The sequence below is a fragment of the Sminthopsis crassicaudata genome, chromosome 6, assembly GCF_048593235.1.
Source record: "Sminthopsis crassicaudata isolate SCR6 chromosome 6, ASM4859323v1, whole genome shotgun sequence".
Lineage (NCBI taxonomy): Eukaryota > Metazoa > Chordata > Mammalia > Dasyuromorphia > Dasyuridae > Sminthopsis > Sminthopsis crassicaudata.
The window spans coordinates 180,865,725-180,881,133 of NC_133622.1; the positions used below are offsets into that span (position 1 = coordinate 180,865,725).

At 41.0% G+C, this 15,409-nt stretch overlaps 1 protein-coding gene across 1 annotated transcript in view; it reads left to right on the top strand.

The window, feature by feature from the left end:
• Positions 1-15,409, top strand: part of DLC1 (DLC1 Rho GTPase activating protein) — a 226,374-nt gene that overhangs the window by 17,893 nt on the left and 193,072 nt on the right. Inside the window, exon 2 of the mRNA XM_074275670.1 lies at positions 2,592-3,733. Within this exon, the coding sequence (XP_074131771.1) occupies positions 2,711-3,733 (1,023 nt within the window). The 5' untranslated portion in view covers positions 2,592-2,710. The remainder of the gene's footprint in view (positions 1-2,591; positions 3,734-15,409) is intronic.

The window sequence follows — 15,409 nt, forward strand, 5'->3', positions numbered from 1 at the left end:
TCCTATCTCCCTGCCCATCGTCCACACTCTAAAAATGAATTTGGCCTCTGAGAAGTGGAATTTGTTGATATGAGAAAGTCTTGATCTTTTAAATAGATGTGTTGATTTTTATGTTGCTATCATCTCTGTTTATGTTGTTCTCTTTGTCAATAATTTTATTTTACAAAAAAAAAATTTTTTCTAGACAAAACAAACCAAACTATTGGCCATGTATGACATTGTCTCATTCCACATCTATAGTATATCACCAGTGGCTGTCCCAAACCTTCTCTTTTCTTCCACCTCCTAGTCAATCTGAGCATCTCTCCTCCTCCTTTACTGAGAAAATAGAGTGTGTTATACAACTGATTGAACAACATGGAAGCACCCAGCATGGCGTGCCCTCATCAGAGAAGGTAGAATTGAATTAGCTCAGAAGAACTGAAAGATGTGTAAAGTTAAAGAAGTCACCAAAATATTCACAGGGACTGTTTGTCTCCAACCTGTGTCAGAGTATTCCAAGAACTTGTTGGTTTGATTGGCTAAAGTCAGATACACTCTAATTAGACTCTTAATATAGTAATGTCATCTTGGTCCTCTTTGAGAGTGAAAGACAACAACCAATTAATCAGAGAGTGTTTACCTCTTCTCCCCTTTTCTCCTCCTCCTCTCTTCTCACTCTTTATTCCTGCCTAGGAAAATGGGGAGCTTTCCCCTCGCTAATACCCATCTCCCCACAGGTGCTCCGGAGCCTGCCTCTCTAGTCTCCTCCAGCAGATCAATGGCCACCACAATTAGCCCCTTTCACTCTCTAATTATCAATCTCTCCCTAACTACTCATTTCTTCTATATGCCCTATAAACATCCTTGTCTCCATTCCTAAATAAGTCTCCATAGCTCTTTCTCTCCTTTCTTTCTCTCCTTTCTTTCTCCATCAAACTCCTAGAAGAAAATTAAAAAAAAAAAAAAAACCAAAAAACTTTCACACATTGTCTCTTCCATCTCCTCTTATTTTTTTTAACTCTTAGAACTTGACTTCTGCCTTTACAATGCAACTGACTGTTCACTCAAGTTATCTCACAATAAGGGTCTTCATTGCCAATTATTTTTCTCTTCATTCTAATACTTCCCCAATACTGACAATTACCCTCTCCTCAGGAATATTTTCTTGCCTCTTGGATTTCTTGATACTGCTCTCTCTCTCCAACTATTATGACCACGACTTCAAAGTGTGTTTTATTGAATGAATGTCTATCATATCCCCTGACTGGTTGTTAATGGATGTGTTCTAAGACACAATTTTTCCCCTCTTCTTTTTCTTCTCTCTCTCTCAGCTCTCTCTCTCTCTCTCTCTCTCTCATCTCTCTCTCTCTCTCTCTCTCCTCTCTCTCTCTCTCTCTCTCCTCTCTCTCTCCCTTTCTCTCTCTCTCTCTCTCCTCTCTCTCTCTCTCTCTCTCTCTCTCTCTCTCTCTCTCTCTCTCTCTCTCTCTCTTCTCTCTCTCTCTCTCTCTCTCTCTCTCTCTCTCTCTCTCTCTCTCTCTCTCTCTCTCTCTCTCTCTCTCTCTGTCTCTGTCTCTCTCTCTGTCTCTCTCTATCTCTCTGTCTCTCTCTGTCTCTGTCTCTCTCTCTCTGTCTCTCTGTCTGTCTCTCTCTCTCTATCTCTCTGTCTCTCTCTGTCTCTCTCTGTCTCTGTCTCTCTCTCTCCCTCTGTCTCTGTCTCTCTCTCCCTCTGTTTGTCTCTCTCTCTCCCTCTCTCTGTCTCTCTGTCTCTCTCTCTCTCTCTCTCTCTCTCTCTCTCTCTCTCTCTCTCATCTCTCTCTCTCTCTCTCTCTCTCTCTCTCTCTCTCTCTCTCTCTCTCTCTCTCCCTCTCTCTGTTTGTCTCCTTCTCTCCCTCTCTCCCCCTCTCCCTTTTTCTCCCTACATGAAGTCAGCTCCATGGTACCATCCCAATCTGCTCCCAAAGGAAGGTTTGACTGCTTTGGAATTTCCTGCTTCCCTGAGACTAATTGGATAAATTAGAGATTGGTGAGACCAATTAAAAAGGCAGGATCTATAAGCTGTCACAGTGTGTGTGTCTGTGAAAGCTATGGGAAACATTTAGCAGAAATATAGAAACAAGATCTGTGATCTCCTTTAAATGGGAAACTCCCATGAGTAGATTTCCTTTACCAATGCAGAATGGCATCTTTGCTGGGAATTGCGTAGAACACAGAGCACTTAAGTTAATTTCCTTTTTTTTTGGCAAGGCAATCTGGGTTGTGACTTGTCCAGTTATACAGCTAGCAATGTTAAGTGTCTGAGGTTGGATTTTAACACAGGTACTTCTAAATTGAGAGCCAGTGCTCTATCCACTGTGCCATCTAGCTGCCCTTAAGTGACTTTCTGAAGATTAAACAATCCCCATGTATCAGAAATAGGATTTGAACTCAGGACTTTTAGGCTCTTTATCTGTTAAATCACACTGCCTCTCATTTGGAATGTTGTAGAATTGTTGTTGTTTAAACACCTCTCTAAGTTAGCATTCGTAGCCTTGTTTAATTGCTCTCAAACTCTGAGATTGAATTGACTCTTGGATGTACATCTGACCCTAAGTCTTCTGTCTTTCTTACAGATGTGGAAATGATGAGAACTTCTCTGGTCCTCTTCTGAGGCTTTTTATGACCTAATCCCATCTCCTCGGGTGCCCCTTGGATTAGAAAAATCCAGGGTCCCCTGTTGGATTGCAGGGACATGTCTGTGGCCGTCAGGAAGCGGAGCTGGGAAGAGCATGTCACTCAGCGGATGGGATTGCTCCTTCATCCGGATGCTCCGACCCCAACATGCCACCATGGGCTGGTAGCTGATAGCTTGCATACAAGCATGGAAAAGGAAGGGGCTCTGCCTGGGGGCCACCACCAGAGGTGGGCATCCCTGCCAGATTGCTGCCAGGCCTCCGAGCTGTCCAGCTGCCCTGAGAAGCTCCTAGGAAATGTTTCAAGGGGACTGGATGGAAATGACACTTGTGATGGGGAAGAGGGCCTCCTTTCCCTGGAAGCCAGCACAGAAACTCTGGTCCATGTATCTGATGAAGAAAGCACTCCAGAGATGAAATTGAGTGCTGTGAACCACTGGCCAAGCAGAGATAAGGAAACAGCAGGTCAATGGAGACTGAATGGAACAGGTACTTTTGTAAAGACACCACCAGGTCCTGAGGAAGATCAGGAGTTGCCTGTCTCTTTGGGCGTCTTGGGGATAGCCAGTGAACCTGATCATGAATCTAGTCTTATGGAGGAGAGTGAAAAGAATTGGGACCCTAATTGGGACAACCAAGAGCTTGGCAGTGATCTCAGGATATGTCAAGTCAGAGAGGAGTCCAAACCAGATTTCTCAGAGTCTCTGAGTGCAAATGAAATTCTGCCTGAGAACCAGTTGCTCCATTCTGCTGTGATTGCTCAGCAACGGAGGAAATGTGCTGACACCATCAAAGATAGGAATGAGAGGCGTACGGGTGAGTTCCTACAGGATGGGTTCTCTGCCTGTCACTATGCTGGGAAGACACAACTACAATCAGAAGATTCTGAAAGCTGCTTTGGGGAGTCTCCCTGTTGTCTCTACCCTCTGGATAAAAGTGACATCACACACTTGCACAGTGACCCTCAAAACAAACCTCCCTCGGATGCTGGCTCTAGAGAGGGTGTGCCCTCGGAACATGGAACGCTTCCCATGACCACGGGGGAATTGTGTGGTGGGCAAGTCACTCTTCGAGAAAAAAAGGTAAGACCCATGCATGGACAAGGTTATTCTGTAGTCATAGACCTTGAAATTTTTGCCAATGTGAGCCAACTTATTACTCAGCTTGAATGTAAAAAATACCAGAAGAGATGTCCTGGTTTCTTAGATAGCTGTTTGCTTGGTTGATTTGCAAGCTTCAGGGTTTCCTACTGGTTTGATCTATAGTATATATGTTGGTGCATTGAACGTTCTTTCATCCTGGGTTTAAAATAATATTTTGATGCATGTTTGGTAAAGATCCTGTATTTATTACTGTGACAGTACAGAGTTGAAACAGACCATAGGATATATCTAAAAATAATAGTATTAACTAACATTTATGTAGTACTATTATGTGCCAGGCAAGTATCTCCTCATTTCATCCTCACAACCTGGAAGATAAGTATTATTATTACCCCCATTTTACAAAAGAGGAAAGGGAGGCAAACAGGAGTTAAGTGACAGTCACAAAGCTAGTAAGTGCTTGAGGCAAGATTGGAACCCTGGAGCCTTCCTGACTATAGACCTAGCAGCACTCTATGCACGATGGCACCACCTAGACCGGTATCTCATCCAATCCAGGCTCAATCCATATTTCCTTCTAAAATACCTCCAACAAGGGACCACTGAGCTTTTGTTTGGGGGCTTCTGAGGAACAAGATTTCACTACTTTCCCCTCTCAAGGCAGCCCATTCTATTTTAAGGCAACACAAAATGATAGAGAACTTTTCCTAAAATCAAGACAAAATGAGCCTCTTTGTGACTTTCTCTCACTGTTTTTGATTGTCTGGGGATAAACTGAACACATTTAATCCCTCAACTACGTGGCAGCCCTTCCAATAATTAGAAACAGTTATCCTATATCCCCCATAGCTTCTCTTTTCCAGGTGTCAGTTTCTAGTTCCTCCAACTAATCCCCATGTAGCCCATAACTTTAAGGTGGTTCACCTCAAGCTGGATGCTCTCCAGCTCATCAATGGACTCTCCAAAAATCTGGTGGCCAGAGCTGACTGTCATATCCCTGGTGGATCTTTACCAGAACAGAACCCTGAAGATTTCCCAGCTCAATTCAACATTTATTAATTGACTTGTATTGTGACACTGTATCATGCACTTTAATTCAAACAGAAAATTGAAATGGTCCCTGTTTTCAAAGAGTTTACATTCTGCAAACACAATTATATATTCCATTCTTTTTTTAGTGTACCTTAACATTAAATTAAGTGGATTGGTGGCCAAATGGCACCACTGATCCACATGAAAACCTCCAAATCTTTCTTCAACTGCTGTCTGATCACCCTACCCCTCTTCAAATTGTAAGATTGATTTTTTTTAATCTGAGTGTAAGATGTCACCTTTACTCCTATCAAATGTTATCAGATGTTCTTACCTACCTAGATCTAATCATATATGCTATTGTTCTCCAATGTGGAATAACCATCAATGACCTTCAGTCAAGTAAATGATAAAAATGTTTAGGATCACAAGACCAAGAACAAATCCCTGGACATTTCCCTAGAAACTTCCTTCCAATTTTGCAACTATCTATTAATGATTATTTTTTTGATTCTGACAATCAGCCAAGTTCATTCTATCTAAATGGATCATCTTTCACCATCCTCCTCCTCCTCCTCCTCCTCCTCCTCCTCCTCCTCCTCCTCCTCCTCCTCTTCCTCCTCCTCCTCCTCCTCCTCCTCCTCCTCCTCCTCCTCCTCCTCCTCCTCCTCCTCCTTCTCCTCCTCTTCTTCCTCCTCCTCTCCTTCTCCTCTCTCTATTTTATCCATGTGGTGAGCATCTTATTCACAAAGGCAGGGCAACAAAATGGAAAGAAAAAAAAACCCTTTGAATTTAAAATTAGAATACCTCATTCTGAATTCTAGGCTCTGACACTGTGTCTTTTTGAAATCACCTTATTAATTGGGATCTTATATGCAAAAGATTAGAGGGTTCAATGGAATGACTTCAAAGATCTCCTGTAGCCTACATTTCTCCTCAATGACTTGATCCAAAATTTTGAAGGCATTAAATCTCCACTGGGCACTTTTAATACTGATGGCATTAATATTTAACTTATCCATGAAATATCCATAATCCCCTTGTCTTCAGAAAGAAACAAGGATCATTCTTCATTTTAGTATTTCTTTTACCCTTATGCTTTGTTCCTCTCTCCATTCATAGTTAATTAAGTACATTGAGTTATCAGGACTTGATATCAGGTGTTACTTTATAAAAGAACAGCAAGTCTCACATTAACCATTAGAACCTAAGCTCCTTGAAGGCAGACACTAGTTTTCTGTTAGTTTCTATTTGTATTCTTGGTGCTTACCACAGAGCATGATACACAGCAACAATCTAACGGATGGTTTATATAAATCGATTGTTCCAATGCCACCTTATGAGAAGCAAATCTTTTCATACCTTCTCTTTTGGTGCTTTTTGAACTTTGTGCCTGAGAGAGGGGTCAGAATTCAAACAATTTTTCCTGAACACACACTAAGTTTCTTCTTCCTCTAGGCTCATTCTTCACAGACAGGACCTTCTCCAGCTATTTCCTGTCTCTCAGGAATCTTAAGAAGTGCTTCCATTTCTGAAGTACTTTGGCCTCCTCACACTGAGCCTGTTAGATTGATAGCACAAGGATGTTTGTCCAGAAGGAAACTGGATCCTTAGAAGAAAATAACTTGCCACATAGTTATCAGGTCAAGACTGAGACCTGAAATCAGTTTTTCCAGTTTCACAACTAATGTTCTTCCTCCAGACCTAGCTGCCTTCATAGTTTCTTCTTTTAATTTTCTCTGATGCCCATTGCTGTTATAGAAATATGGAAGGGTGACATTTTTGCCAAGAGCGAGATCTCCTTCCTGGTTTTTCTCTCCCCAGAGGTCAGTTGGATAGCTCAGGAGAGAGATCTGGACTTGTATTTGGGAAATTACTGAGTTCAAAATCTGCCTCAGTCCTTTAGAAGCTGTGTGATCTGGGAAAGTCACTTAACTTATTTTACCTTCAGTTTTCTTCTTTGCAAAATGGGGCAACTACCTTTCAAGGTGATTGAGAGTTCCCAATGAAGTAATATATGTAAACCACATAAAATAAAAGTGTCATGTAAAGCGGGTGCTCACAGTATTGTTCTTGTCAGGTAGAGAAATGTGCTTTTTCTAAGCTCTGCTTACTAATAACTCTCATAGACAATATGTGTCAGTATCAAGGTTGTCTTAGCCCAGTATTTGCCATATGCCATCTTCCCCTTGTGTGCCCTGCTTCAGAACAAAAAACCTGATGGGATCCCTTTAGCTACATTTTTCAGAAGACTCTTGGTGTTCCATTGTTTCAGGGGAAGTACAGAAATACCACCTGTAGTCACTTCTCTGGGACCCTCTGAGCCCCAAGGCAGGAAAGAGACCCTCTCCAGCTTCCAAGAAAAGTTCTTGAGATCTTGAGAATGCAATGTTCCCCGTATGAAAATGAGTAGTCCTACTGAGAATACAGTGAATGACTTCTTTCTGCAAAGACTAGAGCAATAGAGACACTTCTTTTTGCCCTGTGGAAAGAAATCACAACTTCTCCATGGGCAGGACCTTCTCCAGTTATTTCCTGCCTCTTATTTAGATGTTGGATTGCTCAGGATTCTGTTGTGTCAAAGATATTGATTGTGGTTTGGAAGTGGATTCATTTGAAAATAACCTGAAAAGGGATAACTCAATTGTAGGTGACAAAAAAGAAGGTGTGGGAGGCCATGGTTCTTCAAGACACATCTCTTAGTCCTCGGTGTCATATTTTATTTTGTCAAACTAGGCTGTATCCACTGGAATGGAGCCAGGATGGAGAGGAGAGGAGAAAACACACCACAATTATTGGTGGAAGGAAATTGAGAATGTTTGCTATAAGAGAGAAGAAAATAGTCAGGCAGCCATGATAGTTGTCTCCAAGCATTTTCTCTGCCTAGGCCTAGAGTGCAGAATTAGCAATGATGAGGAGAGGGAATCGAGTTCTGCTGGAAAAGTAGGAGAGGATGAAACTAATGGCATGCAGAGACCAGGAAAAAAACTACCTTTTTGTCTGAGACAGACATAAAGGAGGAGAGAGAATCAAAATGGTATCAAAGCATTTTGAGATGAAGGGAATGGAGAAGAAATTCATGAAGAATAGTCTCAGTTTTTACTGAGTAAGTAAGAAGCCAGGTCCCTGACTGGGACCCTGATTGGGAGGGAGGAGAAGGAAGATGAAAAGAAGGATGAAGAGGAGGGAGAAGAATGGGAGGCTTAAAAAAGGAAAAGAAGGTTTGAAATTGTTTCTATTGGAAATGAATAAGAGAATTAGCAAAGAATCCCAGATTCTGTCTCCCTTGGTAGTCATTTTGTAGTTCAAAGTGAATCTTGTTCACATTTCTTAGAACATGACAATTTTGTGGAGATTGCCTATCTTATGGAAGTTTGCTACTTCCGTTTCACTCTCCAGTGAATTAAGTCAAATCAACTGCCAAATATTAAACATTTTCTGTGCTAAGCACTGGAGATATAAAAGAGGAGGAGGACTTCAGAAGGAATCTCTGATCTTAAAGAGCTCACATTCTAATAGGGGAAATAATGTACAAACAATCGTGTACAAGCAAGTTATAGCCAGGATACATTGGAAGTTATCACAGAGGAAAGGCACTAGCATTAAAGAGAATAAAATGGGGGTTGAGGTGGGGAACAAGTTTTTATTTAGTATCTACTAAGTACCAGACACCATGCTGAGTGCCTTACAATTATTTCATTTGATCCTCATAACTATTCTGGGAAGTATGAGCCCATTTTACAGTTGAGGAAGCTGAGGCATTTAGAGATTAAAATTTGCCCAAAGCCACATAGTTAGTTAAGTGTCTGAAGCCAGAATTTAATTCATTTTTCTGGCCCAGTATTCTAGCCATTGTGACAATGAACTTCCTCTGGCTTATGAAAAGCTTCTTGTAGAAGGTGAGAATTTAGCTGAGACATGAAGGAAGCAAAAGGAGCCAATAGTCATGATGTTCCAAGCATGGGAATATCCAGTGAAAAATATTCAAGAGTTGGAGATAGAGTGCCATGTTAGGAAAAGCTGAGAGGAAGATTGTCGCTGGATCATAGAATACCTGGTGGGAACTGGGGGGTGTAAAATGTGAGAGTGTAGAAATAGGGAAGGGGTCAGGTTATGAATGGCTTTGAATTCCAACAGAAGATTTTATATTTTCTCCTGGAAATTTTAGGGAGCCATTGGAACTCATTGAATGGGAATGGGATTGGAGATAAGGGGAAAAGAATATATGATATAATCATTTTGATACTTGAATGAGGAATGGACAGACTTAAGGCAAACAGACCCACCATAGAGATATTGGAATAAGCTAGGTGTGAGGTGATAAGGGTCTATATCAGAGTGGTGGCTATATTGGAGGTGAGAAGGTGGCATATTCAAGAGTTATTAAGATAGAATTAGTAGGACTTGAAAAAATTATTAAATATTGGGGGAAGGGGAATGAAAAAGAATGAAAAATGGATAAACATCTAGGTTTCAAGTCTGAGTAACAAGGGGAGAGGAGTGTCCTTAACAGTAAAAGGGAAATGAATTAAGTTCTGGAAATGCTGAATTAAAAGTGTCTGTAGCATATCTAGCTTGAGATGTCCAATAGGTAGTTAGAGACATGAAATTGGAAGTTAGTAGAGAGAATACAATTAAATAAAAATAGACTTAAGAGTCATCTGCTTAGAGATTGATCATTGAAACTGTGGGATCTCATGAGATAACAAAAATAGTAGAAAAGCAAGAAGATCATCCAAGACAGAGTCTTGTTAGATACATAGATTTAGGGGATATAACCTAGATGAAGATTTTGCAAAGGAAACTGAGAAGGAATGGTCTGATAGGTAGAAAGAGAACCATGAGTGAGCAAATGACATGAAAATCTAGAGAAGAGAGAGTACCCAGAAGAGAAAGGCTGCACATAGGTCAAGGAGGATAAGACTTGAGAAAAGCCCGTTAATTAGACAATTAAATGATATTGGAAACTTTAGAGAGAACAAGTTTAGTTGAATGGTGAGTTTGGAAGTCAAACTGTAGAGTTAAAAAAAAGAAAGAAAGAAGGTAAATGGGGGCATCTATTATAGACAGCCTGCTCAAAGAGTTTAGCTACAAAAAGAAGACCAGGTGTGGAATTATAGCTAGCAAAGATGGAGGGATCAGATGAAGATTGTTTGAATATGAGGGAGATATTTCAGTGTTTATAAGCAATAGAGAAGGAGTCGAAAGATAGGGAGAGATTGAGAATGAGTTCAAAAGTGGGGTTGATGGGACAATCTGGGAAGATGGGATGAAATGGGATTATTTCTGCAGATTGACGGGTTCATCTAGGCAAAGAAAAAGTTCACCTCTTGATGTGAAACAGACTTGAAGCAGGAGATAGAGGTCTCTGTGGGTGGTCTCAAGTTTTTTCCAGTAAAATTATGAAGATCCTCAGATAGGAAGGAGGAACTATGGGAGATTTGAGGAAGGATAAAAAGTTTTAAAAGAATTGCTAAAGAAAGTGGGATAATAAATAAAGGAGATATAAGTAGATTGCTTTGGAGCAGTGACGGCCCAGTTGAGGTTATGTCACATAAATTTGTCAATGGTAGATGAAGAATGGGATGTGAATAAAGACAACCCAGTGTTCAGAATCACAATAAAAGGGAAGTCATGATGGAATGAGATCAGATATATATTATCATTGTAAATTAGAGTTCAGCCTTGAAGTGGAGGAGCCCCAGGATATCAGGCAATTGTGTGTGTGACTGAAAAGCAGGGAAAAGAGAAGAATTTGAAAGATGTCTGGGTAGTAGTAAGATGATTGCTGTGAAGTTGTAGGTGATCAGAGAAAGTATCTGTAGCCCAGTGGAGAAGCTTCTCAGGGAGGCCAGGATGCTCCCCTTCTACCCAGATTGTCACAGACAAGATAATAGTGAAAATCTGATTCTAAAGACCACTGCAAACTTTTATCGGATGTAGAAAAGCTCTGCTGCAGGAAGATCTCAAGAGCTTGGGCTCTTCTCCTTTGGACAGTCTGAGCTTTAGTTCCTCACCTCAAACCAATTTTTCTATAGTAATTTTCTACAATATTTTCACATCACTGGCTAAATTCTTTAAATCCCACATGCAGCCTAATAGCTTTGTCATTGTTTAGTGATGTCTCCTTTGTGTAAAACTCCTATGACATCTATGATATATCCTTCTATTGTAAAGGAAAAGAAAAGAATGGAGGGAAGGGTAGGGGATGGAAACCCACTTGATGATCTTTTGTTGAATGCTCCTAATTGTAGATTCCTTGCATTAATGACTAGAGCACACAAAACACACGCATGCGCACGTGCGCATGCACTCACACACACAGGCACACACAAGCAAAAATGGATGAATGTTATAGTGTTTATGTGTGTATATATCTGCAAGCACATGCATGTTTATCATGCACATGAATGCATGTATAATCTCAGACAAGCACTTCAAATGGATAGTGAGTCATGAGGAGGAATAAGGAAAAATTCATGGAAGGAAGGAAAGATGGATTTTTTTTTAATCCACCATTTATTAAGTGCTTACTAGATACCAAGCATTGTGCTGAGCACTGAAGCTAATACATAATAAAGACAAGCAAAAAGTGCTGCTTTCAAGGAGCTTCCATCCTTAAAGGAGCAAATATCCTTTTGTGTTGGAAGATAACATAAAACAAGGAACTAAAAAGCAGGGGATGAGAGAGGGTATAGAATGGGGGGAAAGGGGAGGTTGAAGTACAGAAAGTCAGGAACAAAGCCTAGAGGGAAATGAAGGCAAGCTGGCCTGGGCCCCTCCATTAAACAGGCTCCAAGAGGAACTGATCGGAAGGAAAAGTGGGAATAGGTCTTGCTGCAGAATATTCCATAAGAAATATTCCATGTGAGGAGAGCCATAGGGATAGTAGAAAGTTCCTGTGACGAGGTGTTCTGGGTTAAGATGCTAACTTAGGTCAATAGAGGGAGTTTCCTGACCTGGAGTTCCCTATGCCAAAGAAATCCCAGGCCCAATCCCTATCCAAACATGCAACAGGGAGCTTCTCACTTCAGCTATCTGGTAGAGATAGAGCAATCCTTTAACTCAGTGATTACACTGAGCGTAACACTTCTGGCATCAGATCTGAATCCCAAAGTTGAGCAAGTTGAACCCCAACTGCTCCAATGTTTTCAGTCATTCCTTGGGAGAATTAAAAAATAAATCATACTGATGAGGGAGGGGGAAGAAAAGTTGACTCTGGCCAAATGAGAGAATTGTTTTCTTCCAGGCACAGTTTCTTGGAGCAGAGAGGTCTTTCATCATCTGTGTAGGTTTTTAAGACTCTACATCTTCACTATTCCAGGAGGAAAGTCGAAGGTGATTTTCCCCACCAAAGTTCCCACCGTCCTTCATTTTCAGACAAGTTTCTGTTAGCCCTCTGCCTTAGTCAACCCTGATGTCATGGAAGCAGAAGAAGGCTGGCTCCATGGGGAGCTGGGCCTTCAGCTCTCCAGGGAACATGCTTAGAGGAAGTTCTTTGTTTGAAATAATCACTGTAGTGTTTGCCTTCGCTGGATCAGGAAACAGCCTCATGGGAACTAGAGGTCCCTTCCATACATTGTCAGGGAAGACAGATGTGCTTCCCACTCCTCCAGCTGTGATCAGTGGATTGTTATATTAAAAGGTTTGATTGGATTTCTGCTAGAGAGAAAGTCACTTTACACATTGAGGAAGACATGATGGTGACCGTGGGGTCCAATCCCAGGATATTTATGGTGGGCTGTGCCAAACATAAGCCAGAATACTACATAAGCCACCATAGGAGGAAACCTGGGGAAAATAACAAAACAATCCCCCCGAAAAATAATAATAATATAGCCAGCTGGCTAGCTCTCAAAGCTTACTAAGTCATATTGACCTGGCAGACATTTAGATACCTCATGCCTGATGATTTCATTTTGCAGCTGGGAAAGAAGAGGCCCAAAAAGGGGAAGGGACTTGACCAGGATCCCACCTCACATCAGGGATGGAGCCAGGATTTGGACCAGGTCCTCTGACTCCGAGTTCATTACTTTCTACCATGTTTGTACTTAGCACAGCATTTGGTATATAGTAGGTATGTAATAAATGTTTCTTCCCTTCCCTTCCCCCTTCTAATGAAAAGATAAGCTGCCAAAACCTTTTCCCCCGAGAAATAGATTTATCCTATTTGATACATTTCTTTTAGTTTTAGGAGTCCAGGATCAGCTTTCTCTTAATTAAGATAATTTCCCAAGTCCTTGATTTCCCTTGAGGGCAGTTCAGAATCTTAGAGTTACCTACTATGTGGATGCATTTAGGACATTCTATGATTTGAAATATCAAGCATTTATAGAGCTAAAACTAAAAAAGTCATGGGCATTGATTCTGAGAGCCGGGAACGTATTTATAAACCTTTGAGTGGAGACCACCCTACGCAAGAAGTGTGACATTTGTGAGGAAAAGCTGCAAAGAAGATTCAGACCTAATGTCAGGGTAATTTCCTAGCAGTCACACATAGAATGGAGACACCGAGGTCCCCATTAGTAATTCTCCTCAAGCAGAAGCCACATGACCATTTGTTGAGGATGGTGTGAAGGTGATTCCCCTGCAGAGAAAAGTTGTAGTAGATCCCCTGTGAGGTCCCCTCCCACTCTGAGATCCTGAGTTGTAAGCTAATTTAGAGATCATCCTAAATAATTGAAATTACTTTGGCATTTTCAAATTTACAAGGTATTCTACATCAGGGCTCACGATCCCTTTTTGCCTGAGAAATTTTTTACATGATTCTAGATATATAGGTATATAGAATAGATATACAAATCAAACATTTACTGATAAATCCTCTTTCATCATCCCCATATGGGGATTCTTATACATTATACAATCCCATTATACAAATGAGGAAAGTGAGTTTGTAGACTTATGGCAGGCCCATAGTCACATGGGAAAACAATAAGTGTCTTTGTAAAGTTTTGAACCCAGATCTTCTTAAGTCCAAGTATGATACTTGATCAACTCAGCCACCCAAAAGACTCTATCCCCTTTTGTTTTTATATAATTGTAGCATCCCCCTTCTCAACATGGTACAAGACAGAACTTCCCTGTTTGTGCCTAATCCCAATTTTCTGCCTCTGTCATTGTCCTTTGGAGTCTGTGTCCTTGCTAAAATGGGAACAAAGATGGAGTTTGTCCCCTTGGGGAGAAATAGGCTAGCTCTAAATACACCATTGTTTTCCATATTCCCAGAAATGATAAAGGGGGCAATAGGATCCAAGGAGGTAAAAAGGGGGGAGAGAAACAGAAAGATAAAGAGAGGGAGAGACAGAGAGAAAGAGAGAAAATTGGATAGATAGGAAGATAGATTTATTCATACATATATACATAAATACACAGAGATATATATTTAGATACATGTTTACATAAATATAGCGATTCTTGGATACTTAAATATGTCTATATGTAGCTACTTTTTATAGATACATAGATTGTATATTACATCACAGTTTTTATACTATTGTGGAAAGAATGAATGCTATTTAGATAGCTAGGTGGTACAGCAAACAGAGCATCCAATTTGGCATATAGGAAGACTCGAGTCCAACTCTTGCTTCAGACTGTTGCTAGCCATGTGATCCTGGGCAAATGCTTTAATCTCTCTGGGCCTCCTTTTTTTCATCTGTTAAATGGAGATAATAATCGCACCTCCCTGCTAAGGTTATTAGGAGAGTCAAATGAGAGAACGTGCCAAATGCTTTGCAAACATTAAAGCATTCTACAAATGTGCACTGCTTTTTACACACATGCTAGATTAATTGGCTTTTAGCGCTGCAAGTAAGTAGTCATCAAGCATTTATCAAGAGCCTACTGTGTGCCAGGTTCTGCTCACTCACCTAATTTAGAAAGTGAGGAAACAGACCCATAAATAGCAAGAGCCTTGGCAAAAGTCACGTGCTAGAAGATAGGTCTCCAGACCCCAAAATCAATGCTCTTCCATTATTCCAGAGTGATCACATCAGGAGCTCTGCTGAGGGCAGATGAGCTTCCTGCATGCCCGTGTCTATTTGACATCCTGGGCTCTGGGTCCTAAGTTGATGTCTCTGCCCAGCTCCTATCTGGGCTCTCTCTTCAAGCTCTATTATAGACCAGACAATAGATATTCTTTTTCCAAGCCTTCCCCATACTATCCTACCCAGGTCCTGCCTGGGCTGGGTCTTCAGACTGGAGGAAGGGAATAGATAACCTTTGCCCTAGCTGTCTCCCCAACTCTCTACATCTTCTGCCTAGACTGCCTTTTAGCCTTCCGTATACAGAATATGGAAAGAAGTTCTCAAAAACCGCATACATCTCACCCTCAGCTTGATGAGAATAATCTGGGCATTAGCATCTGAACACATCCTCTTAAAATCCTGAGAAGAAGGAGATTCTCCTTAGAATATCTATATCTGGGAAAGTCTGAAAGTTGGAAATTAGGTTTGAACTGCTGCCTTCTTTGAATAATCATCTTGCTTTTCCTCCCCTGAATCCAATTTATTCCCACCCAGTTTTGAGCAATATTTTTCATCTTCTCATCCTTTCCTGTATATTTTAGCAGTGGTCTATCTCTTCCTCTGTGTCTTGAGCATGTCAACATGTTGTGAAGGC